At 46.5% G+C, this 23,727-nt stretch overlaps 4 protein-coding genes and 1 non-coding gene across 9 annotated transcripts; 4 read left to right on the forward strand and 1 right to left on the reverse strand.

Annotated features, from left to right (window-relative positions):
- The first annotated feature begins 1,386 nt into the window (after positions 1-1,386).
- Positions 1,387-7,906, forward strand: LOC131134428 (V-set and transmembrane domain-containing protein 5). 2 transcript variants are annotated; one of them, XM_058079704.1, is made up of 4 exons: positions 1,387-1,459; positions 6,607-6,933; positions 7,017-7,160; positions 7,488-7,906. In XM_058079704.1, exons 1-4 carry the CDS (start codon positions 1,450-1,452, stop codon positions 7,517-7,519), a joined length of 513 nt encoding a protein of 170 aa, XP_057935687.1. In that variant the 5' UTR covers positions 1,387-1,449; the 3' UTR covers positions 7,520-7,906. The 2 variants fall into 2 exon arrangements, with proteins under 2 accessions (XP_057935687.1, XP_057935686.1); XM_058079703.1 differs by lacking the exon at positions 1,387-1,459 and adding an exon at positions 1,486-2,816 and having other exon boundaries at positions 7,488-7,904.
- Positions 7,664-13,579, reverse strand: med17 (mediator complex subunit 17). The gene is made up of 13 exons (XM_058079702.1): positions 13,212-13,579; positions 12,532-12,776; positions 11,103-11,266; positions 10,671-10,890; positions 10,394-10,530; positions 10,098-10,179; positions 9,861-10,013; positions 9,665-9,795; positions 9,360-9,544; positions 8,777-8,914; positions 8,494-8,611; positions 8,263-8,422; positions 7,664-8,163 (listed from the first exon to the last, which is right to left on the reverse strand). The coding sequence occupies exons 2-13, from the start codon at positions 12,764-12,766 to the stop codon at positions 7,955-7,957; spliced, it is 1,932 nt and encodes a 643-aa protein (XP_057935685.1). The 5' UTR covers positions 12,767-12,776; positions 13,212-13,579; the 3' UTR covers positions 7,664-7,954.
- LOC131134881 (centrosomal protein of 295 kDa-like) lies at positions 13,579-15,624 on the forward strand. Its single transcript, XM_058080554.1, has 6 exons — positions 13,579-13,955; positions 14,792-14,992; positions 15,079-15,203; positions 15,275-15,371; positions 15,450-15,563; positions 15,610-15,624. Exons 1-6 carry the CDS (start codon positions 13,857-13,859, stop codon positions 15,622-15,624), a joined length of 651 nt encoding a protein of 216 aa, XP_057936537.1. The 5' UTR covers positions 13,579-13,856.
- A 15-nt stretch (positions 15,625-15,639) lies between these two features.
- LOC131134522 (centrosomal protein of 295 kDa-like) lies at positions 15,640-23,712 on the forward strand. 4 transcript variants are annotated; one of them, XM_058079909.1, is made up of 24 exons: positions 15,640-15,779; positions 15,999-16,182; positions 16,672-16,851; positions 17,033-17,371; positions 17,505-17,599; positions 17,931-18,154; positions 18,245-18,703; positions 18,788-18,965; positions 19,071-19,227; positions 19,322-19,453; positions 19,521-19,751; positions 19,952-20,064; positions 20,626-20,713; positions 20,792-20,965; positions 21,040-21,161; positions 21,287-21,671; positions 21,734-21,898; positions 22,033-22,469; positions 22,531-22,674; positions 22,743-22,806; positions 22,925-23,215; positions 23,282-23,366; positions 23,442-23,541; positions 23,611-23,712. In XM_058079909.1, the coding sequence occupies exons 1-24, from the start codon at positions 15,663-15,665 to the stop codon at positions 23,650-23,652; spliced, it is 4,506 nt and encodes a 1,501-aa protein (XP_057935892.1). In that variant the 5' UTR covers positions 15,640-15,662; the 3' UTR covers positions 23,653-23,712. The 4 variants fall into 4 exon arrangements, with proteins under 4 accessions (XP_057935892.1, XP_057935889.1, XP_057935890.1 ...); XM_058079906.1 differs by having other exon boundaries at positions 18,245-18,965; XM_058079907.1 differs by having other exon boundaries at positions 18,245-18,965; positions 23,285-23,366.
- Positions 20,141-20,218, forward strand: LOC131135151 (small nucleolar RNA U2-19). The gene has a single exon (XR_009131540.1). It is a non-coding gene; the product is annotated as a small nucleolar RNA U2-19 (small nucleolar RNA).
- Positions 23,713-23,727: the final 15 nt, after the last annotated feature.

A 23,727-nucleotide genomic window follows, 5' to 3' on the forward strand; every position in this document is an offset into this window, starting at 1 on the left:
TTAACATGTTTCCCTTACCTCGGCAAACTATGCTGACGAATATATGAACGCTAGAAGCTCTTCACAAATATATCTATTTTTGATGAATTATTGTAACGCCTTGCCTTTGGTGTGTGATTACACGTGGGCGCTTAGCTTTTTCATTTTTTTTTCCCCCCCGTTCGGAATGATTGGAGTGCGCGTTTTATACAAAACGGAAGGAAAAACTACACAAAAACTCATGGACATTTGAGAAAGGACACTTCTGGACTCCTGAGGACTTCTCAAAGACTGTCACAGAAGAGAGCAACGATGAACTTTGACCGTTTTGCTGCTGGCTGGGGGGGGGGGGGGGGGGGGTGATGACACTTGGTTTTACGTCCCCTCCACCCGCCCCCACCACCCGTCAACCCCGAACCCCACCCTACTTGACCTACGCTGGCTGTGTGTCGCTTGTTTGCTGCCCTACACGACCTGAGGAGCGCAGGAACAAGGACGCGTTTCTGCACCTTGCTTCATAGCTTGTTGGAATTTTAGATGGATGTTCTTGAAAATGCTATAAAGTTCAAAATCCACCTTATAAAAAGAACACTTCAAAAGTTTAACAGTATGAATCCTATGGCCTTTTTTTGCTTCCATGAGTGGAAATGCATTTCTGGAGAGTTGTGTACATATACAGTATAATTGAGTTTTTTTTTTTTGCTAATGTATTTTTCTTGTGTGAAAGTTTCCCTCTGTATTTATCTTTCTCTCCTCGGCTGCCAGAAAGTGGTTTGAATTTGGGATCATTTGGTCAAAGTCCCTTGGTGGAGTTTGTCAAAATACAGCCTCTGGTTTGCACCCCGAAATCACTGGTTAAAACCAAAACGGTCGACTTCCTTTTTATTTTCCAACATGGGTTTTGTTTACTTTTACGTGTGCCCTGCCATGACAGACGTTGCCATCAAACAGGTCGTAGTGGCTAATTTAATCCAAAAATGGGTAGGGGGCGCTACTTGGAGAGTTTTGGGGTCTCCAATATTTCATTGGAACTTAAGTGCTTTACAAACTGTAATGAAGGAAGTCCGAGTATAATACATCATTAGAAAGGGTAGTGGATTTCCATCAGGGTGCTATATATATATGTCCCTTAGAAAATGGGACTCCCAATGCGTCATGGTTTCTTAACTTAACTGAACATCTGCAGTTTTCGTCACCACACCACATCACGCTTTGTGATTTATCATGTTTTTTCCCCAGTATATTAATAAAACTGTGCTGCTTTGTGGTTAGTCAAAAAATACGCACGAAATTAAGCATTTTCAAGCATAAAAATTAGTAAACCAACTCAGTGCACATAACGCATTCTTAGAACTCATTCAAAGACACGTGGTATGCAGTATTGTACACCGGTCACCAGGGGTCAGTAATGTTGCATAATGGTAGCCGCAACAGGAAGTACCGGAAGTTAAAAACAAACAAGGAACGCTCATGCTAATATGTGAGTCAATATTAAATCTTATAATATGTCAATTATATTGGATAATACGAGTGTAAATGTGACTATGATGCGATTACATGCGTGGAAGGGGGGCGCGAATAGTGTTAAATTAACCAATCAACCACGATAAACGAGGGATGACTAAGACAAAGCTGCAAGGGGCGTTGAACTTATGAATTGACACCAGTATGACGCATACTAAATACATATTTGGAGACAACGGGGCAGTGTAGTAAGTAGTTAAAATAAAGAGTAATCAACACAGAAGTCATACGGCCTATAACATCAACCAAATATGATTTTCCGTCAGTGTGGGGCTACACTGCAGTCAAGTTGGTCATGATTGGCTGTACGCCACAACACACCACCGGAAACACGAGCCTTACTCAGGAACTAGTTGCAGTGCACGCGGCGGAAGAATACACGGCTCACGCGCAGCTTGGCGTTAAGAAGGCTCGTCAGTCCGCCCAGAAAAGTAAAGCCGTCACCGTGGAAGTGAAAGTGATGATTATAAAAGCACCGAGAGAGGAGAAACATCCACTAATATTGGTCTGGGCACAGGACCGTAATTAAAGATGCTATTTTAATGTCTAACGTGTCAACAAAGACGAGGAGGTAGGTCATCACCAAGCCTCCCCAAAACAACCCCAGGACCAAGAGGCTCAATTTAACCTATGAATAAATGATTATTATTGAATACACGCACAACCATATGACTAAATAAATGTGTCAATCCCAATGGTATTAGATGGTGGCCGATGTTACCCGCCATTATGGGACAAAGACCGCCTTCAGGCCTTTGGGCTAATCACGTGTGTGTGTGTTTGCCTTTAAAAGTGAAACAAACAAGCAAACTTCCTGTTTGGCACGTTCTGCCAGGTGTGTCCCACCGTGAGCGGGGGGGTCGCTACCAATCCTGCTGCCTGGGTGGGGGAGGGACTCAAGGCGACCAGGAGGGGCAGGAGTGACACTTCACCTTCTTCCTGTGTGCACGTGTGCGTGTACGAGTGTGAAAGTTAGTTCCAGCGAGCCCCGAATGCATGTTTACCCAACAGCCTCCCGCCCAACCTGTCTGGTGGGTGTGCTGGCTGGCTGGCTGTGCAGGTATGAGCACACAGTCGTTAAGCACCTGAGAGAGCGAGGCCGCCACGGGGAAGGTACACGTTTAAAAAGCGCAGGGAGGAGGTGGGTCGTCATTTGTCACGGACACAATGAGCAGAATGTAAAGTGACTCGAAGGAGATTCTTTTGGTGGTCTTCAACCAATGGCTCTGAGATGCTGACGTCGCACGTTCGGCTCTGGGACGTCTACGATGTTTGTGTGCTTCTCGGCTTGGCACTCTGCATGTGTCACGTAGGTAAGTTCAATGTTTTACCAACACTACCTATTGCTTTTATTAGACATTTACATTTGCGGTTGAAGCTGATATTGAAGCGAGTATACTGACCTTTCAAGCATGGAAACCCGAGTGTGATGTTCCTATCGGCTACGCTCTCATGTGTAGCTCGCTCCAATGTCCATAGAAAAGCGGTGGAACCTGTAAGGTGGAATAGGAAATAAAGGAAATAAAGGAAATGGAACAAGTCAGCTCCAGGCTCCAGCTGTCCCCATCCAACAACCTTCCAGCCAATGTTTGATGTGGCATTTTGGCATTATTAAGGGTCACGCAATTGTAAAAAGAAGTGAAGCAGGGAGGGCCTCGTACGGTAAACCCAAACGTTACAGGCGTCACTCCTATCGTACATTTTGTAAACCAAACCATGTTGCCACTCAGTTTTGTGTTGGAGGCCAATTTTGTAAATGTGGGCTAATTATTTTATTCCAAAAATAATATACAATAATATACACATATACATAATAATATACAGTTAAAAATCCCACAGTTTTTACATGTTTATGTTGCGAGCCAGTCCTTGAATGCACCATCTTCCACGCTGTACTGATAGACTATAATGTATTTTTCTTGATTGGTCCCCAAAGCTGATGTTATGTGGTAAGATGACGTTGACGATGTGCTAATGTAAATATTTGATGGTCCCTTCCATGCTCTGATCTTCAGGCCTCAGGCTTGTACTGATGGATGCTGGGTCTGGATTCATTTGGTGTCTATCTGTCTATCTGTGTCTAAGTTGTCTACAACATAGGACGGTGACTTGATGCTTATTCTATTCTGCTAATATTGAAAAACTTATTGCAGATGTTTATTATGTTTATTATGTATGTATGATGTTATGTTTATTTTACAGTTAAAAATGTTTTTGCCGTAATGTTACAATTTTGTTCTAATATTGCTACATAATTTGATTAAAAAAAAACAAAAAAAATCCTCGGACCACATGTTTCTGCTTTGAATGCCAGTTTGTTTACTTCACGCAACTTCCTGTCTCCAGACGTCTCTTTGGTGTACGGCATTCAGAGTTTCAGCCTTTTGTGGTCACGTTCATTCATTCATTCATTTTCTACCGCGTATCCTCAGCAGGGTCGCGGGGGTGCTGGAGCCTATCCCAGCTATCTTTAACCTCTTTAATTAACCTAGCATGTTTTTGGAATGGAGGAGGAAACCGGAGTACCCGGAGAAAAGCCACGCATGCATGGGGAGAACATGCAACCTCCACACAGAGATGGCCGAGGGGGGAATTGAACTCGGGTCTCCTAGCAGCCGGTCACGTACATGCGCCCATAAAGGAATTAAAAAAAACCCTAATGTCAGCCCACTAAAAATTAGACTAGTTACTCGTACTAGAACTCCAACTAGTTCCAGCAAAAGACTCCACAGGTCTTAAAGATGGTCTTGTACCGTCTGCATGAACGTTGGAAGCATGATGAGGAGGGGGTCCATCAACAATCTCTTTATTACAAAAAACAAAACGAACCGTGCCAAAAGTGCATCAGGAAACTCAACTGTCACTCACAGTCAGGACACATGTCACGTTCAGGGGCATTTGGAAATCACTACATTCTTCCATAAAAACACTTTTGCACTGAATTGCCTAATATAAGAGTGGAAGTGGATGGATGGATGGATGGCACTGGTCCTGGCCCAATATAAGAGTGGAAGTGGATGGATGGATGGATGGCACTGGTCCTGGCCCAATATAAGAGTGGAAGTGGATGGATGGATGGATGGCACTGGTCCTGGCCCAATATAAGAGTGGAAGTGGATGGATGGATGGATGGATGGCACTGGTCATGGCCCAATATAAGAGTGGAAGTGGATGGATGGATGGATGGATGGCACTGGTCCTGGCCCAATATAAGAGTGGAAGTGGATGGATGGATGGATGGCACTGGTCCTGGCCCAATGTAAGAGTGGAAGTGGATGGATGGATGGATGGATGGCACTGGTCCTGGCCCAATGTAAGAGTGGAAGTGGATGGATGGATGGATGGATGGCACTGGTCCTGGCCCAATGTAAGAGTGGAAGTGGATGGATGGATGGATGGCACTGGTCCTGGCCCAATGTAAGAGTGGAAGTGGATGGATGGATGGATGGCACTGGTCCTGGCCCAATGTAAGAGTGGAAGTGGATGGATGGATGGATGGCACTGGTCCTGGCCCAATATAAGAGTGGAAGTGGATGGATGGATGGATGGATGGCACTGGTCCTGGCCCAATATTAGAGTGGAAGTGTGCACGTGTGCATGTGGAAACCCAGCTATGATTTGCACAGCGGCTGTATTTGTCTAGCATGCGGGCAATTATTCTGGAATCATTCCTCAGACCGATCCCAATCTCATTAACTATTGTCTAAAACATCAAAACTAACATCATTCATTCAAAAAACAATATTTAGACAAATTGCACAACAACATAAAGAGGCAGAAACTTGGAATCCTAATTGATGTTGTTGCTAGCTTGTTCTCTTGGTCTTTGTTTTCCTGCCATGTCAACACTAGCATGTCTACTGCTGCAAAACAGGAGAGGCCACTTTTGCAGCGGGTAATGCTTTGGTTTATCCGGAACGTGCTTACACTGACATGTCTGAAGAGTAGTCGGAGGAAGCAGAGCTCATGACATTTTATTCCTTCCTACTGGCACACAGAAAGGGAACAGGCAGTGGTGTGACATGAACAAAAAGGGTTGCTGCTCGGATTCTTCCTACTGCTTTTCAGTCGCGTTGAACTGTGTGAATAAGAATAATTCACACATTGTGTAACAATAATTGAATTAATTCAGGGTAAATATAATAAAAAATATATATCAGACACTGGTTTTTGTTCACAAAAAATGAATTCTGGATAAATGATATCATACAGTGTAGATTTCATTAAATAATAAATGATGAGTTGATATCAACTGTTGATAAATTATATCAGACACTGTGGTTTTCATTCAATAAAATTATATGTTGAATTCAGGATAAATGATATCAGACACTGTGGTTTTCATTCAATAAAATTATATGTTGAATTCAGGATAAATGATATCAGACACTGTGGTTTTCATTCAATAAAATTATATGTTGAATTCAGGATAAATGATATCAGACACTTTGGTTTTCATGAAATAATTAATGATGAGTTCACGATAAATGATATTAGCCACTGGTTTTCATTCAATAAAAATAAACAAAGAATTCAGGATAAATGACACTGTATATTTCAAAAAATAATAACTGAATGAATTTAACGTAAATGAATTTAAGGATATCAGACACTTTGGTTTTCATTCAAAAATAATAAACAATAAATTCAAGCTCCATGATATCAGATATGATATGAGATTGTATTTTTCCTGCTCATGTTGCATCATCACTGAAGGGATTATTCTAAAATACTTTGTGATGAGTAAGCGATTCCTTCCCACATAGTCACATTATTGAAATGTTAATATTTGCGTCACTGAGGCCTGTCAGTCGGTGACGTTTGAACGAAGGCACTCACTCGGAGGTTGGCACTCACTCGGAGGTTGGCACTCACTCAGAGGTTGGCATTCCCGTGTGAAATTCTTAACCTGTTCCTCATTAAGCAAACACGACACAAGGATGCTTTGGAGCAAGGATAAACACTCGCAGGACCAACACCAAACGCTCCAATGGTTGCCCCTCGGCCTGTTGGACGGGTTTCGTACTGCCAGCCGTCATCTGTCGATGGGAATGCCATATTTTCATTGCTATTGCTAATGGCTATTCCTCTCCATCTTCCAAGCTGGGGCCGTCTCCATCCAATCCGACCAGCACAGCCTCACCAGATCCGTGCAGGAGGATGTGTTCTTTTCCGTGAACGTGACCTGCAGTGACATTCCCACCTTCCATTGGACCTTCATGTCCAGCTCGGTGAGCCGCGCCATCGGTACCTGGAAGCCGGGGGTGTTCACCAACATTACGGAGGATTACAGCAGCAGGGTGCGGACCCACCACAATGGCTCCATGACCTTGTCGGACCTGCGGCTGCAGGACACCGGGTATTATGTGGTCACGGTGACCGATGTGTCGGGCAACAGCAAGGATGCAGGATTTGTCCTCAAAGTCAACGGTGAGTGGATGTGGACAATCCCTGCGGCGTGTGTCCTATTGAGCATATTCCATTTGTTTTATGTGTGTATTTGTACTGGACAGAGGTGCTCTACGAGGACCTACAATATCTGTCGGTGTCGGCGGTGGCGTTGGGCTGCTTGACGGGCCTCCTCATGCTGAGCATGTGGCTCATGAACAAAGCCTACAAGAAGATATTGGCATGCAGACGCAGGAAGCAGATGCCTGGTAAGAGTCATGTGACTGATACATGCATTCCATTCAATCTCCATACTGTATTAGAATAAACACTACTGTAAGCCAAACCGTGGAAGACTCTTCCCGTCACTGTCATGACGAGTCTGGGTGTGAATGTGGGTTATCTATTGTGTTAGTTTGGGTGTGAATGTGGGTTATCTATTGCGTTAGTTTGGGTGTGAATGTGGGTTATCTATTGTGTTAGTTTGGGTGTGAATGTGGGTTATCTATTGCGTTAGTTTGGGTGTGACGAGTACAAAGGTTTGTCTCATTTGAGTCCGCTAGTGACAAGTTTTTTTGAATGTCCATTTTTTGCAGAAAATGACGCAACAGAGCTCCAGCCTCTTTGACACACGTTTCTTGTTTGGAAACCTGTCAGGACTATTTTTGATGTGGACACGTGGAGCAGGAAGGACTGTTGGATGTTTACATACAAGACACACTATTTTTTATACCGACTGTGAATATGAACTGTATTTATTGTCAATGTGATATGATTGTTAAGAATAATGACCTGGTCGCAGTCAACTTCTCATTGATTTGATATATTCCCAGCACACATACACATGTATCATGTGATCGCAGGAGGAGGAGTTACAGTAAAACGCTAGCACAAGCAGACTACGCTCTTTATTTTCGAACAAAGTGTAACGACATGAGCGAGTGAGCATGTTGAAGTCTTGTAAAGTCCTCGAGAATAAAAAGGGGCATGGATTTTTGGAACATGACGTCACATCATGTGTTCTGTCGTCCATTTCCAGGCTGCAGATGTAGCGGGGTTGTGTTTAAGGGCAGGGGGTGAGGGCAGCCATGAGGAGCTCCATCTTGTAGACAAAGTTCCGTCCCTCCATCTTGCTCCAGTGGACCTCCTTGTACGGCCCCCTGAGGTGGCTCCATTTGGCATCCTGGATCACATCGCTCTTAGGCAGCTCCTTAGTCTGGTTACGGGGGAACTGGACCACAACTTTGCAGCCGCTCTCTGGACCGTTACGCACTGGAGCGAGCGAGAAAGGGGAGCACGCCAATGCGGATGTGCATAAGTGATGTTGGATTTGATGCCCAAGCTGTTCCCGTGCCACGCAGCCCTCCTCACCTGAGATGGCGTACTCGCCGTTAGGGGAGGCCACCGTCACGGCGGAGGCGTTGCCGATGCTCTCCACAGGGCCGAGGCCTACGTGGTTACTGAAGCTCAGCACGTGCCAGCCCATCACTTTGGCCAGCTGCTGCACGGCATGAACCTGGTGCTGGGACATCTGCAACAACACGCGTGGACGAGAGCACATTTGAGGTGTACCCCGCCCGACTAAGACGCTGGCAGCCGTACCTGGGAAAGTAGGAAGTCTTGCAGCTCCTGCTCCTGATGTGACAGAGTGATGACGCGTCCGTCTCTGTGCACCACTCTGATGTGCTCCACACCGATGTTGAGCTGCAGCTGGATGGACCTGAACACACACACGTGCAGTTGAACATGTGCCCCTCCCGCTCCCTGAGAACAGGGGTGTCCAAAGCGTGGCCCGGGAGCCATTCTTGGATTTCTTCTGTGGAAAAGGTTTGGACCCCCTTGCCTTCCGGGCTCCTTTGTTGTCGTGCATTGCTCCGTGACTTACTTGCATATCTGCTCGTAGCCCTGAGAGGTGATCAGCACTTTGACACTGGACTCGTATACGTCGTTGATGTTGGACCAGTGAGCTTGGATCTGGGGGTCTTCAATCCGGCTGGCCATACTATCGATGGTCCGTGCAGTCCTGCAAACCAAGCAGTTGAATAGCGTATGCACAACATCACACGCCCCCCTTTGAAAAGAACTGCATTGCTGTGATTCCCCAGCCAATAGAGCAGAGGGCCCGTGTGTACCGAGTAGTATTTACTTCCAGCAGGTAGTTTGGAGGACGTCTAACGTGGACAACATTGCTGTGATTCCCCAGCCAATAGAGTAGTGGGCCCGTGTGTACCGAGTAGTATTTACTTCAAGCACGTCTATCGTGTACAACATTGCTGTGATTCCCCAGCCAATAGAGCAGAGGGCCCGTGTGTACAGAGTAGTATTTACTTCCAGCAGGTAGTTTGGAGGACGTCTATCGTGGACAACATGCATGCTGCGGATAGCGAGCCATTTCTGTAGTTTCACACAGCATCCATCGCTTGACATGTACACGCTGCTGAAGTGAAAGATGGTGGTCGATGGTTTACCGGCTACGTAAGAAGATATGCTTGGCCTGCTTGATGATCTTCTCCAGGAGCCCCTCCCTCTGCTGCAAGCCGGCGATCTCGGCTTTGTCGTAGGCCAGCGGGCCAGCCAGGCGCATGCGTTTGTGGCCAAAGGGGGAAGTGGCAGGGTGCGGCATCACCACGGAACTCAGCTGCTGCTTGTGGAACTACACCGAAGACCAATGGATTGGAAGCAGTTTTTTAACGGCTGGATGGAACTTCAGGGCTAAATCAGCATCTTTTTTTTTTGGGGGGGGGGGGAGATTCAGAGACACAAACCGTCTCACCTCTCGCATCATCTGATGCAGGTTGTGCTCAAGAACGTAAAGATGTTCATCGGGTTTGGGCTTCTCTGGAGACGTTCGATGGTTCTTCTTCTCGACCGTCGAATGACACAACAAGATAGACAGTTGCAGGCCTGCAGAGCGAAAAAGACGAATTGGTGCTGCAGGTTAAAAAATGTGTGCTCGAGAGCATTCCCACCTGGAAAGGGCTGCGAGATGATCTGATTCTTCACAACAATGTGAGGGATCTGGGATTTGATCTGGACTGCTTCCCTGGAGAGCTGTGCAAAGATCTCCTTACAGAGAAGAACATTCTGAGCCGCCTCCAACTTCATGTGCCACGGTTGGGAACCTGTGGAACTCAACAGGGAGCAGGATCAGAAGAGCTGAAGTTAGGAAATTTAGGAAATGTCCCATTTTTTGCTCCGATCCATACCAGCTTTGCTTTTTGTTTGTTTCTTGAACAAGTTGACTGTTCCGAGATCACCGATGTCTGGAGACTGTTTCTGGATAGAAACCTGGGGACGCAGTAGGAGTGGGGTGGACTTATTACCCTTTTTCCAGTTGCTGTATCAGTAGATACAGGTGATGGATGACTATTACATCATATACATCATACATTATAGCATATAGTCTATTTTGTTGTAGCTGAGAAGTGGTGCACCGGGGTGCTTAGTGGTATAAGCGATGCTTACATATTGGCTAACACATTCATATCTGGCATCCCTTTACCTTGATATAGGCGGATCCTTCTAGATCACTCGGAATCTGGACGTCAAGGGGGCAGTAGTCCTCTGGGATCTTTTTGTCCAGATCGATGTCTGTGTTCTTTATCACCTCAAATGAGCCATGATGAGGAAACAGAGAACCTGCGTGGAAAAAGGTGATTGTGATGAGACAACAGTTTTCTGTGATCCTCACACACGGCATGACCACTTCATGTATGTCGTTAAAGTCTTGATGAACTTGGCTGACGGCACGGCGACACGCCACCGAGGAGCTTTATCACCTGCGCTCCAGTAGCTTAGATCTCCCAGGATCTTGTCTCCGACTTTGCGTAGTTTCCACTGCGAGCGCAGTCGCAGCAGCTCGGAGTTGAAGTCTCTCTGCCGCCGGTTTTCCTGGTTCTCGGCGACGGACTTGTTGAGCCTCTCTGCGCCCTTCAGGAGGAGCTGCGCTGCTGTGGCCAACGACTTCTTCTTACTCATCAACTGGATCACCTGAGGAGTCTGGACATCAGCAAAGGACTGAGTGGGAATAGAACTGAAGATAAATATACATCACACGGACAAATGTAGAAAAACTACACAAATATTTCATTCATACATGAGGGATCCCATCTTGCGGAAATTTACTCATCACACTTTCTGGAGCCAATTAACTGCGATACAGGACGGATGACTGTACACGTTATATTGGCCGGAATGTGTTTTCACTTCACCTTGCTCATAGACGGATCCTGAGACACCGGGTCAAGTGCCATGTATTTCTTCTCCTTCACCACACAAAGAACATCATAGAGGACACACATCTCTGTGAGAGCACTGCGCAAGTTGTTTCGCACCGAGTCCCAAGGCCACAGGGATGGCTGGAACTTCACTGTGCCTGTGTGAGATAGACGCATGTCACATTTAATATGCACAGAAAATGACTGTTTACAAACTTGATGTACATGTAGTACATAAGGTTGCTTCCTGTCTTCCCTATGTGTTTGCTTTCTCTTGCTGTTCTCTTGTCTTTACATGTGTGTTATCAAACACAGTAGATCTGACTAGCCCCTGTGCAAGATGTGCTCATCACATTAACCACAAAGCAGCAACATCAGTCACTCTGCCATGTCCTTTTACAATTCAAGTTCATCCCATACTGCCAAGTACCGTATGGTGTTGGAATAATGCCACCGTGACAGACAGTCCCATTATAATGTTTATGAGTGAGGGCGAATGGAACAGAAATCTATTTGTGACGGTCCACTGACGTATCAACTAATACAATTGTCCAAACTTCTCCTCATGATTAGGCTGGGACGACGTGTTGACGTCATCGATGACATAGTTCATTTCGGTCAATTGGTCGTTAGCCTGTGATCTCCCCCGTACATAAACCCGGTCAGTCGGGTCGAGTCAGTCCGTTCACTCATGTTCACGTTCGTTCCGACGCAACAGCTCACCAACTAGTGCCGTGTCGGTCATGAACAAAACGGCCGGCGGACTGAACGGATATTTTATGGGCGGTTCATTCGTTCGCAGAAAAGAACTAGTTCTTTTGACCTGTTCGTTCACGAACGCCACACCACTACTCAGAATCAAAACATGGCGGCGGCCGCGGCAATACGTTTCAGTGAGTCCGGCCAGAAGAAAAGATGGTGCAACAGAGTATCCAAAGTATGGGAATACTTCACGCCAAAGGGTAATGATGCGGTGGTTTGTGACCTATGCAAAATTGAGATGGCATATCACAAAAGCACGACGGGGATGCGCCAGCACATATTGAGGAAGCACCCGGGAGCTGCTACCCGTCATTCATCCAGACCGCACCACGTAAAACACAGAGCATGAGCCCACACAAAAACACTCCGCACACACTCGCGTCTTGCTGACACTTTTTTTAACTGACACAGACTCCTCAAATACACGCTATAGTTAGTTTTATTTCTATTATTATTAGTAGTAGTATAATGTTATTATACTTTATTGATATGGGCAGATCATTTTGAAATATATATTTTTATGAACCTGTGCATGTGTTTGTGGTTTATGTTTTCAGGGACTAGTCAGGGACTTTCAGGGATTAATCGATGCATCAAAAATCTATTTTTTAGATGAATCGATTCCAGAAATAATCATTTAACCCAGCCCTACTCATGATACCTTCTTCTTCCTCCGGTTCCTGCTTGCCCCATTCGCGTTCCCTGGACTCCCCCTCGGTGCCATCCTCCTCTGAATCAGATCCCTGGCTGAAGTCGATCCTTTGTGCCAACTTGGCCAAGTTCTGGGACATGGACAGTGGCGGCACATACGTCTCCGTCCCATCCAGGGCCACCTCCTGTACCTGCTTCTCACAGGAGGACTCGATGCTCACCCTCACTCCTGGGCCGCTGGCCATGCTGTCAAAGCTGACAAGTGGACGACAGACATATAGCGTTATAATAGTGCTTCGAAATATGAAACGAATAGCGTAACGTGTGTGTGTGTATGTATGTCTATATATATATATATATATATATATATATATATATATATATATATATACACACATACATATATATATGGTGAATTAAACAGTACAACTAGAATACGAATACTGTTTACCTTTAATGGACAATACCACCAAACACTATATTTACCTATGTGTAGGTACTTGTTTGGCAATTTACAACGGATAACTAAAGCTGTATATTAGTGATGTGTGCAACATTTAAAACAGTTTTGTTGTGTCTTCCTAGCAGGCTAACGTTAGCTGTATGCTAATCATGGATCATAATCATTATTTGCACAATGAAGGCAGGTACAGTCATATCCAAAGCTTATTTCATTTAAGCATGTCTTACCTGCGGTTTTCTCAGCAGTTTGAAATAACTTTTACTCCCTTGCGTTATGGTATTACATCCAGCGATGGCGTGAGCCACTTCATTTATGCTCTCAAAAAAGCTCTGACCAGTTGCCATTGAAGTCCCGCCTCTTCCTCCTACTCTTCTTCGCCGTCCTCTATTGGATGGATGGTGGAAAATAGCGCCACCCAATGGTGTAAAATGTACTGACTCTATTTTCAAAAATACGTCTCCGGCTTTTATAAATATATGCGATTAAAATCACCCGAATATTTGCGAACGAACATATGCGCTAAAAATACAAAGTTTAAGTGTGGAAGTGCGTCATTTGGAACACAGCCCAGAGGACTTCAGGCGCACTCGAACGGCGGGAGTTTAAACAAACGGAAGTGACGTTGTTGAGAATTCAAAGTCAACTCTTTTGAGTCTGCACGGATTTTGGTACTGCAGGGAAATGACTTTGGGTTTGTTTCTTCGGTCGTAAGCAATCTGCAGTCATTTTTAACGTTTTATCGTTTTTCCCCAATATCACGTCAACAGTGCAATGCAGTCGATACGACCGACTTCTTAGCTAGCTCGGCTAATAAGCTTAGCTGCTAGCTGCATGTTGCTACAGAGACATGTTTACCAGCGTACCGCCAGAACATGAAGAGAGGGTTGGTAAAATTAAGACTGAGCCCCAACGAGGAGGCTCAGTTGATACGCGAGGAAAAGGAAAGGAGGAGAAAACTGCGAATACAACAGGTAAATAACCAATATTTTACGACATTCAGACTGCGTGGCATGAAACTACAACTTCCACTTCCACTCGTAAGATGGTGTAAAAGGCAAAACAATAGCGTCACAATTTCTCGACGGATCCACAAACAAAACGACAAAGACATTCATCACATCGGAAGTATTATTGAACCTTTAAGAAACTTTTGCAGGTAAGATCCAAAGTCAGATCGTGGGCACAAAAAATTCAACATACCCGAAGATCATAACACTTACTAAGCCTCCAGTAGGCACCGAGACAATAACATTAGTGTGGAAACAAGGGTAGATCAATACGAGCGCGATGAGCTCGACAATTTTCAGTTATCTTCCACCATTTTTGACTAATACCAATGTGTTCTTGTTTTGTTGCCCATATTGTTGCACTGTGGATATTGACATTTGTATATTGTTTTTAGGGAATAAGTCATTTAGACACAGGAGAGCTTTAGGGGCCAAAGGATTTCAATGAGAACCAATAGTACCTTTTGCTTTTGTTTACATAGTATATATATATTTTGCACTGTTGCACTTTATTTTGGTGCAAACAATTGTATATATTGTGTATGTTTATTTGTGCCTAATTTGAAAAATAATTAATTTCATGATCAAGAAATTAAAGAGAAAATCTTTCAATGTAAAGAAAAACTTGGACACCGTTATGCTGCCAATAGGGAACATATTGCATTGAATATTGCTGTAATATGCTGCGAAAGATGCTGTGACTCCAAAGCCTCACTTGATTTAATTGATATGCACGTGGTCTCAACTTTGTCTTGCAATTGTGTGCTGACACCCACCAACCTGTTGCCTTGGCCTGACAGGTTCGTGAGCAGCAGAAACTCATCGCCTTGCAGATGCGCCAGAATGTGGAGCAGAGACGGCACAGTGAGTTGGAGCAGCTGGAAGAGGAGCTGAGGGAGGAATGGGAGCGAGAGCGGAACGAGAAACTACTCGCGCTGCAGGCGCTTTATGAGCAGAGTCTCCAACTCGTCGGGCAAGGACAGAGGATGGCCAAAGAAAATGTAAGATGAGAAAAAACAGTTTTGTCTATGAATGTGGGTACCACAAAACACACACACATATACTAACGGTCCTTTATCTGCACAAGGAACCTGACCTGGTGGCCATCGCTCAAAAGGAAGCAGAGAATCATGCGAAAGCCGCAGCGCGCTTTCGAGGAGCACTCATTGAGCTAAAATCACAGCGGCTCAAAGAAACAGAGCTGCAAAATCGGTGAGTATTTTGGATTAATTTGTCTAGGTGCCGGAATGGTGAGAGACGTGTGTGTGACTGTTTTCTTCCAGCGCAATCAACGCTAGGAAGAAGGCATTGCAGGTGGAGAAGGCGAGAGCAGCAAAAGTGGCCAGCCTGCCCCCACCTCAGCCACACCCAATTATGGTGGTTGTACAAAATCTGTGTCATTGTACAATTGTTTGACCAATGCTCAAATAATTGACACAGTCTTCTCTTCATATGCAGGATATTGTTCCAGTGGCACCGCATGTCGGAAAAAAGTATGACGCCGGTGCCTCTGCCTACATACACTACCGCATGCCCACAGCCACAGTGGACAGGGAGGAGGACACAGAACAGGCAAGTCTTGCCGTCACTCTGCATGCACGTGACTCTGGACTTCTAGAGTTGTCTAAAGTGAACTTGTGCAAACAGACAAACGCCAGCGAGGGAGCTGAGATGGCAATGAGGAAGCTGCAAGACTTCCAAAGGGAGAATGAGAGGAAGAGAGTGGAGCAGCAGGAGAAGGCTCGTCTCCGAGGGAAATCTGCTCTGAAGAAGGAGCACCTTGCTCTGGTATGTCCTTTCATCTGAAGACAAAGTTTGCGTGTGTTGTCATTATTACGAATAACTAGGGATGAAAATATGCATCTAGATACACGGGTTGCGATCCAATTCAAAAATGTATTTCAATAACAGAATGATTGAGCAATCAGCAGAGAATATAATGGCATACTGTAAAAAAAAAAAGAACAGCGCTAACTCGACATTTTTTTTGTATTATGGTGCCTACAGGATCATGAGCGGCTCCTTGTGGAGATGCAGCGCTTGCAACAAGCAGACTTGCTGAGGAGGCGGCAGAAGGTGTCCCAGATGCCACACCAGATATTCCAGCCTCTCTACAAGAGACAGGAGATGAAGGATGACTTCCAGAAGGAGATGGAGTTTGCCTTTGAGGACATGTACACTGGGGAAAGGAGTAAGGACCTTTCAGTAGCATGGTATTTGTTTCACACTCAGCTCAAATGGCTACAACGTTTTTGTAAAAAAAAAAAAAAGTCTGGGACGTACATGGTTAGAGCTCACATAGCAGTAAGTTAACATTCTGCATTATACGTTGGTAGTGTATTGTCTGTTTTTATCCACCTATTGTGTTGCTGTGTATGTGTGCAGTTCTTTTGACACCAGGAGTAGGAATTGTGTGTGACGTAGTGATGCTGTGCATTCATAGGTAGGGTACACAGGTATACTACACTTGAGTACCATCTAGTGGTTCTAACGTGACATGACACAATGATGCAACACGATGATCTCTAAATGATAACCTTATCTTTAAATGATAGTTTTAGGGTTTTCTTTTCTTTAAAAAAGACAAAAAATGACGGATTATCGGTCAATAATTAATAGCACAACCAACGAAATTTGTTATCATGACAGGCCTACTCATCGTAAATGTGTCTGATCCCAGAAATCAAAGGTGACCTGGTGGACGTGCTGGTAGCCGAACCCCTTCCCGAGGACCCGAGAAGTGGTCAGGAAAATGAGCTGGATGTCGGGCTACAAGAGCCCGCCACTTCAGAACCAGGAGACCAGCAAGTGGACCATAAAGAAGAAGCACAAAGTGCTCAACAGGAGGAACCGGCTACTGGTACCAAATATAAATCTTTCACCTTTCACAAGCATCTTCAGTGGAGTCCAATGTCCTAAAAGTTACACAGGAGTACAAATTTTCTCCACCCTGCTTGATAAGCCAACGAAAGATTATCTTTCATCTGCTATTCAATCACAACTTTGAGTGAACGTCTGTAATCCTTGTTTCCCCCTTACAGTGGAGCCCCCAAGACATGATCCCAAAAAGCCCTTGAAGAAGCTCCTCAATCGCATCAGGAACCAGAGGAACCAGCCCACTGGACACGGCAGTCGCGTCCCTGCATCACGTTCACAGAGCACCATCCTCACTAAGGTCCCAGAGAGGGAGACCACTGTCGGGCTGGAAGTGATCCCAGAGCGAGATAATACAAACCTCCAGCAAGTGCCAAGGAGGGACACAGTCGCAGAGTCGGAGGTGGTCTCAGGGCAAACCACCATCGAGACGGGTTCTCTGAGCAGCCAAGCTCAGTTGGTTGAACCCCGAAGGCCCACTAAGGCCCCATCATCAGCATCATCAGGTAATGCTGAGAAATAGGAAATATCATTGACATTAATCATTTGTTGTCCTCATTAGTAAAAAAAAGTTCTTTCATTGTGCAATGTGGCCAAAGATTGATGTTTTCCATCTTTTTCCTTGTGGTTCATGGCCAGCGGAGCCAACAGGCCAGCCAATTCCAGCAGACACTCAACCCCCAGATCAGCTTTCCACCAAAATCATGGACTTTGAAGAGGAGCGAAAGCAAAGGGTACCATTAATGCTACTTTTCCAGGGCACTTTGACACGTGCGCTCTGTGATGATTGATTGCGCTGACAGAATTCCTGTCGACATACTGTCAGGTGGTTTCTTTTGGGGCGGGGTATTAGAATGGTCTGAAGCAGCAGGTGTCTGGCATTAGGTAATTAGGGAGCAAGCCAGAGTCACCAGCCATCTCCTGTCAGCTCAAATGTGACACGTTTGCATCTTACTTTCTCTGTGGGAAGTTCTTCAGTGCAGCGTTCCCCATCATGTTCCTGTTTGTTTTCAGTGAGTTGGCTTGGTGGGGCCTCGCCGTCATGCTTATTTGCTTCTTCTCCAGGAGATGGACCTGGAAACGGAGAAGCAGCAGCAGCTGGCCATGCTCAAAGAGCTGGATGACCAGAAGGCTCAACTGGAGCAGCTGCTGTTGCTTGAAGCACAGCAGGAGGGAGAGCACACTGCAGTACCCGTTCATGTCCGGGAGACCCATGGTCCAGTGGCTGCTGATGATGAACATGCCAGAAGAATCAGAGAATACCAAAAGCGCCTTCTGGAGCAAAACAGGTATGTTTATGCAAATTCCTTTCCTTCAATTACCCCCTTTTGCATTTAGAGACGTGTAGTCCCATCGATGTTTTTTCTTTTTAATCGTAGAACTCACAAGAAGTCTGTGGAAGTGGCTCGACAGCGCCTGCAGGAATACCAGCAGGCTCTTAAAATGACTCACAACATGGCCGCTGTGTCTCTGCCGCCCGCTGTTGTGCCCCCCAGCGCCCTTCACCCATCCACCAGCACTCAGCATGCACATGTTCCAACTCCCCCCCTGCTTCCTGGTGCCTCTGCAATGCCGGCGCGCTTCCATGATGACCCTCAAACTGATGTTCAAGTTTGCTCAAGACTGTCCGCTAGTCCAGCCTTGCCTCCCAGTCTTTCCCCCTCCACGTCCAGCTTGCTCCCCAGCGAAGTGGCGTCAAGTTCAAACAGTTCCAGGAACCAGATACCGGATGCCGGTGCCCTGCTGAGTAGTGTAATTCCTTCTCAAGCGGTCACCAGAGAGATTCTTCCTCCCAAACAAGTCACCAAAGAATTGCTTCCTCAAGCCGTCACTACAGAGTCTGTCACCACCACCAGCCTTCCGTTCCAGCAAGTCACTGGTCCCATTTCAACTGTCGCTGAGAGTGGTCCTCCTCTTCCCAGCTCGCCAGATGATGTCTCGGAGCGGTGGCGTTGTCGAGAGAACCAGAGGGCTCCTCATGAGAGGCGACAGGTTGAGGACGAGAGTGTGGACAAGCCGGGACAAAGACAGGAAGACAACCTGGATCTCATGAGGCAGCAAAAGGAGACGTTGCAGGCTCTGATCAAAGTGGAGGCACAAGTTAGTTTTTAGTACAACATGTTTTTTAGGCCAATTGTATTCTCCAATGGTTACTTTGTAATGACTGAAGTGATGACTCGTTGTTCTTGTGCTTTCAATTGACAGCCCCCCAGTGAGGTCTTGCCACCAGAGGATGCTGGTCAGACCCGCATCAAACTACTTGCGTCCCTGCTCAAAGCCATAGAAAAGTCTAATGGAGGGCCATCGCCTCCTAAGGAGGAAGAAGGCCCACATCACCAAGCCCTATCCACCAGTGAGACGGGTAGCAATGCGTTAGCCTGCAAGCTTTGCAACGGCAACATAAGTCCCACTTCCTTTTTGCTCCTTCCTGGTTACGTTTAATGTTTCTCCTTCAGCCATGCTGCCTCCTGCTCGATCAGCCATGCCCCCGGTGTCTCGGGTCCGGCTTGGTACTACCATGAAGGAACAGCATGAGCTCAGTGTGATTCAAGAAGTGGAGACTCCAATCGACACCAGCCTGGTCACTGGTGAGTTCACACAGGATGTCCCATCCAACACTTGGACTTGCTGACTTTTGAGACTTTCTCCCATCAGGTCAAGAGGATGTTTTCTCTGTACCACAACACACCATCGACTGGTCTCTGCAGGAGCAGTTTGAGTCCTCTGTGGCCAACGAGCACATGTTACACACCCCCTCCATGTCCAGCAGCGAGCAGCAGTCTGCTGAAAGCAGCGTGGGGACGGATTCAACAGGGTCCCGCCTACACCTCAGTCGGCAGAGACTGCTGATGGGGACGGAAGCAACCCCAGACTCCTCTGAGCATGGTAAGTATTAGATGAGCCTAGTCCAGTGGTTTTAACTGCTTTGGCTGTGGGGCCCACCATCACCCCTTCAACTCAATTGTTCCATTTAATGATGACCATGCCAGTTGAATCTGAGGCGGGAGCCAGCCCCAACGTCTGAACATTTCATTAGCCAAGCAGACTAACAGGTTCTCAATAATCCCAGTTGACTTCCATTTCAGAGCCTTTACTTTCATCCGACTCTGGGTGGGGGGCCGACTACTTGGGTCCTGCGTTCAAAAGGCGCATCTCCCCAGCAGATGATGGCAGGTCACCTGGGGAAGCAACTCTGCTGGTAGGGCCTTGAACTCTTGCGTTCTTCTTACAGTTTGTACACGTACATTTCTGTCCTCTGAGGTTCACATGCTGTGGATCAATGATGAAAAATAGCCAAATCTGAGTGCCTTGGTAGCATCTGCCTTGGCCTGTGATTTTTTCTTTGCTTGAGAAGCTGTGTGTGTGTGCGTGTGTGTGTGTGTGTCTGTCTGTCTGTGAATGGTAGTGTGCGTGCATGTGTGAATGTCTCTTTGTGTGTGCTGAGCAATGATGTAAATCTTCTTTACCTGAAGTGTATTTTAGAAAGTAAAATACATTTTATGAGGGTTTCTACACTTGAACTGAGCTCAGTGTGCGTGTGTGTGTGAATGGTAGTGTGTGTGCATGTGTCAATGCCTTTTTGTGTGTGCACTGATGTAAATCTTCTGTACCTGAAGTGTATTTTAGAAAGTAAAATGCATTTTGAGGGCTTCTACACTTGAACTGAGCTCTGTGTGTGTGTGCGTGTGTGTCAAAATGAAATTGCAAATGATTCCAAGGGCCACCGCATTTACAAATGAAACGATGTTTGTCTTGTCAGTCCGCACATGGACATCCTGATTTAAACTTCTCCACCACTACCCTGTCCACTGGGAGCTACATCACCAGCGAACCCGAGGCCAATGCTAGTGAGGAACATGTCTGCCACCATATGTTGTCTTTGTATACGTCTATGACGGAGGTCTAATCCTGTTTGCCATCTTTAGCTAAATCACCCGTCCTCGCTCCTCCACACTCCTCGATGAGTGACAGCCCTGCTGTGGGCCCGTCCCACACGACTCAACTGGCCTCTCTGTTCAGGGACAGCAACGTCCAGCGCATCATTGACCGATACACCAAAGAACTGGACGTCTCTTTCGGCACTGCCAGTAAAAGCACAGGTACAGTGCAGTCTCGTTCACATCAATGTGGTTTATCAGGGTAAGTTCCAATCATCCTGCGTTTTGATCTTCAGACAGTGATGGCTCTTGTTTGGTGGAGCACCCCTCTTCGGTTTCCCAGCAGTCTTTGCAGGAGGTCACTGACAGGCAAAGGGAGGATGAAGAAACATCTCAAGCTGCCCACACAAGTGACTTGGTCAGTGGCTCACAATAGGAGCTGAGGGGGGATTTGAACTCACACGCATTCCCCCTTCATGAGGGTTTCCACATTTGAGCTCACTGAATTTACAAGATCTGGGTTTCTCTTTGTTTGTCCTCCAGACCGCCAAGTTCTCGGCCATCGAGGGTCAGGACTCGTTCAGACCTCTGATCGGTCAGCTGGATCAATCATCCTGCCTCGTTGCTGATCACAAAGACTCCACCATGGAGCAGCTGGTCGGTCAACCGACGGCTCACTCGTCCATGATTGGTCCATTGCCTGGTCTGCCACTTCTGTCTGGTATCGGTCAGAGTAGATGGGGCTTCACTTCCAGTCGCCGTGTCTCCCAACAGTCGAGCGATCGCTGGCTGAGAAACGAGCAGGACTTGTTGGCCGGTCAATTGACTTCTCAGACCACCTCATGGTTAGACGCGTGTCCAGAGAGCTCGATGAGACCGCTGGTCGGGGAGTTGGATGTGTCCTCTGGCCAGCAAAGCAGCAGCTCGGGTATGATGACTTCAAAGGCTGACATTGAGGCACCAATTCCATGTTGACTTGTTTGTTTGCAGGTGAAACAACCGGCATGGATCTTGGTGCCATGACTGAGGCCACCGTGCCTTCCTCCCCATCATTACCTGCTGAAACCTCCTTTCACAGTAGTTCTGTCCCGGGTCTCAATCCCGTGCTTCAGGTTCGGCCAAGTGCAGTAGCAGCAGGCTCACAGTACAATGAAGGTGACGTGACATAAAACCAGAAATGGAATAGTTCACTGTGCAATTTGGCTCCACTGCAGGTGGACCAGAATGGCAAAGGGAAACTGCATTTAATCTGAATCTGCAAAATTTGATGGCCTTCTACTTGTTTTCAGGAGCCGACTCCTTTCACCCTCTCCCAGCTGAGCTCACCTACAACAGGACGGCAAACGCATCTGCGATATTTCACATGCCTGATCCAGACATGCACAACTTATCCGTGGGACAGCCGTCGGGTGGAGAACTCAGCATTTCCACACATTCCGACTTCCGATCACGCAATGGTGAATCAGACAGCGAGCAGTCTACCGAGGGCTTGAGAGCGGAAGACGCCTCTTGCCACGAAGCAACCTCCTTGCTTGTGCTCTCTGCATGCGTGTCTCCTACTGCACAGCCGTCTCATTCATCTGCAAGCGACACCTTGTCCACGTCCAGCATCCTGCTACAAGAGGATGTGAAACAGCCCGAGGCTCCACTTCCATTTTGTGACCTGCCCACCGAAGAGATGCATGATCAGAGTTTGAACTCGAAGGACATGGCTGCTAAGCTACTGGTAGAATTACTTTGGTGCTGGTAAAGGTGTTGTCATTGGCTGATGTCTGTTTGCACATCAGGAAGACGCCACCGAGGGCATCCTGGAGCAGTCCCAAATAACGCTGCTGAGTTTGACTGACACAACGCTGCAGGACAGCATCGTGTCTGAGGAAGACGGAATGTGGGAGGAGGCGTTGACATTGGAAAACCTGAAAGGCCAAGAGGTACTACACGTAGTGCATAACCTTTTTAAGCAACTGCTACACTTTAACTACTTTGAAACTTGTCTTAGGAGTCACAAGTTACAGGAGAGAAATCCTCAGAGGTCTTTGACATCCAGGGTCCAACGCTTGCAGGTAAGGTCATGGCATTCACCAATGCATTATAATAATATACATGTGGTTCACATGGCATACAACCCACTTTTAGAAATGGTCATAGGTCTGAGCGTAGTTTGTCCCCCATCGTATGCAGGTACGCTCCTTGAATTCAACTGGGGTCCCAGCCGAAACCTGCAGGGGTTTGAGCAGAAGCGTAAAGCTCTGTGTGAAAGGTCAACCCGCCGGGCAGAGCAGCTCAAAGCCAAAGCTGCTCTTTTCAGGACTGGGCAATTTAGCAACGCTGCAGTGGAACTTGGATTGCAGTCTGAGGAACATCCTCCAATTTCATACAAAGCCAAGACTCGGCGTGAAGTTCAACATGACACCAAGTCAAACACGGCAAAGTCAACCTTGAGCAAGCAACAAAAGCCGCAACCTCCTCAAGGTCACTAACACAACATCAACTTGAGTCATGTCTTGGTCGGGTTTAACATGTTTATCTGGTGTCCAGCAGTGAGCACATCTGTGATCCACAACCCAAGTGAAATCAGAAAAGGCAAACAAGACCTCTTGGAGATGCACAGGCGAACTCAGAGGTACCACTCAAATATTTCAACCTTGGACGCTGTGAATGACTTCAGGTATTGACGATGCACGACTGTCCTGTGCAGACTGTATGAGCAGCTGGAGGAGGTCAAGCAGCAGAAGGGCATCAAGACCAGACAAGAGGCTTACGCCAACAACCGAGAGAGGGCCAAGGCATTCCACATGGTGAATCATTGTTTTACATCAAGTGTGTAGACTTGCGTCTTCACTTGACTTACCGTCTTAACTCTACAGAAAACTCTACAGAAGCTTCGTGCCAAGCAGACTCCACGCTGATGGACCCAGTGGGTGTTTACTTAAGTTATTTTATTAATAAAGCTTTTAAGTTATTCGGATAAACGTGTCCTGTCT

This window comes from Doryrhamphus excisus, chromosome 8, assembly GCF_030265055.1.
Source record: "Doryrhamphus excisus isolate RoL2022-K1 chromosome 8, RoL_Dexc_1.0, whole genome shotgun sequence".
NCBI classification, from domain to species: Eukaryota; Metazoa; Chordata; class Actinopteri; order Syngnathiformes; family Syngnathidae; genus Doryrhamphus; species Doryrhamphus excisus.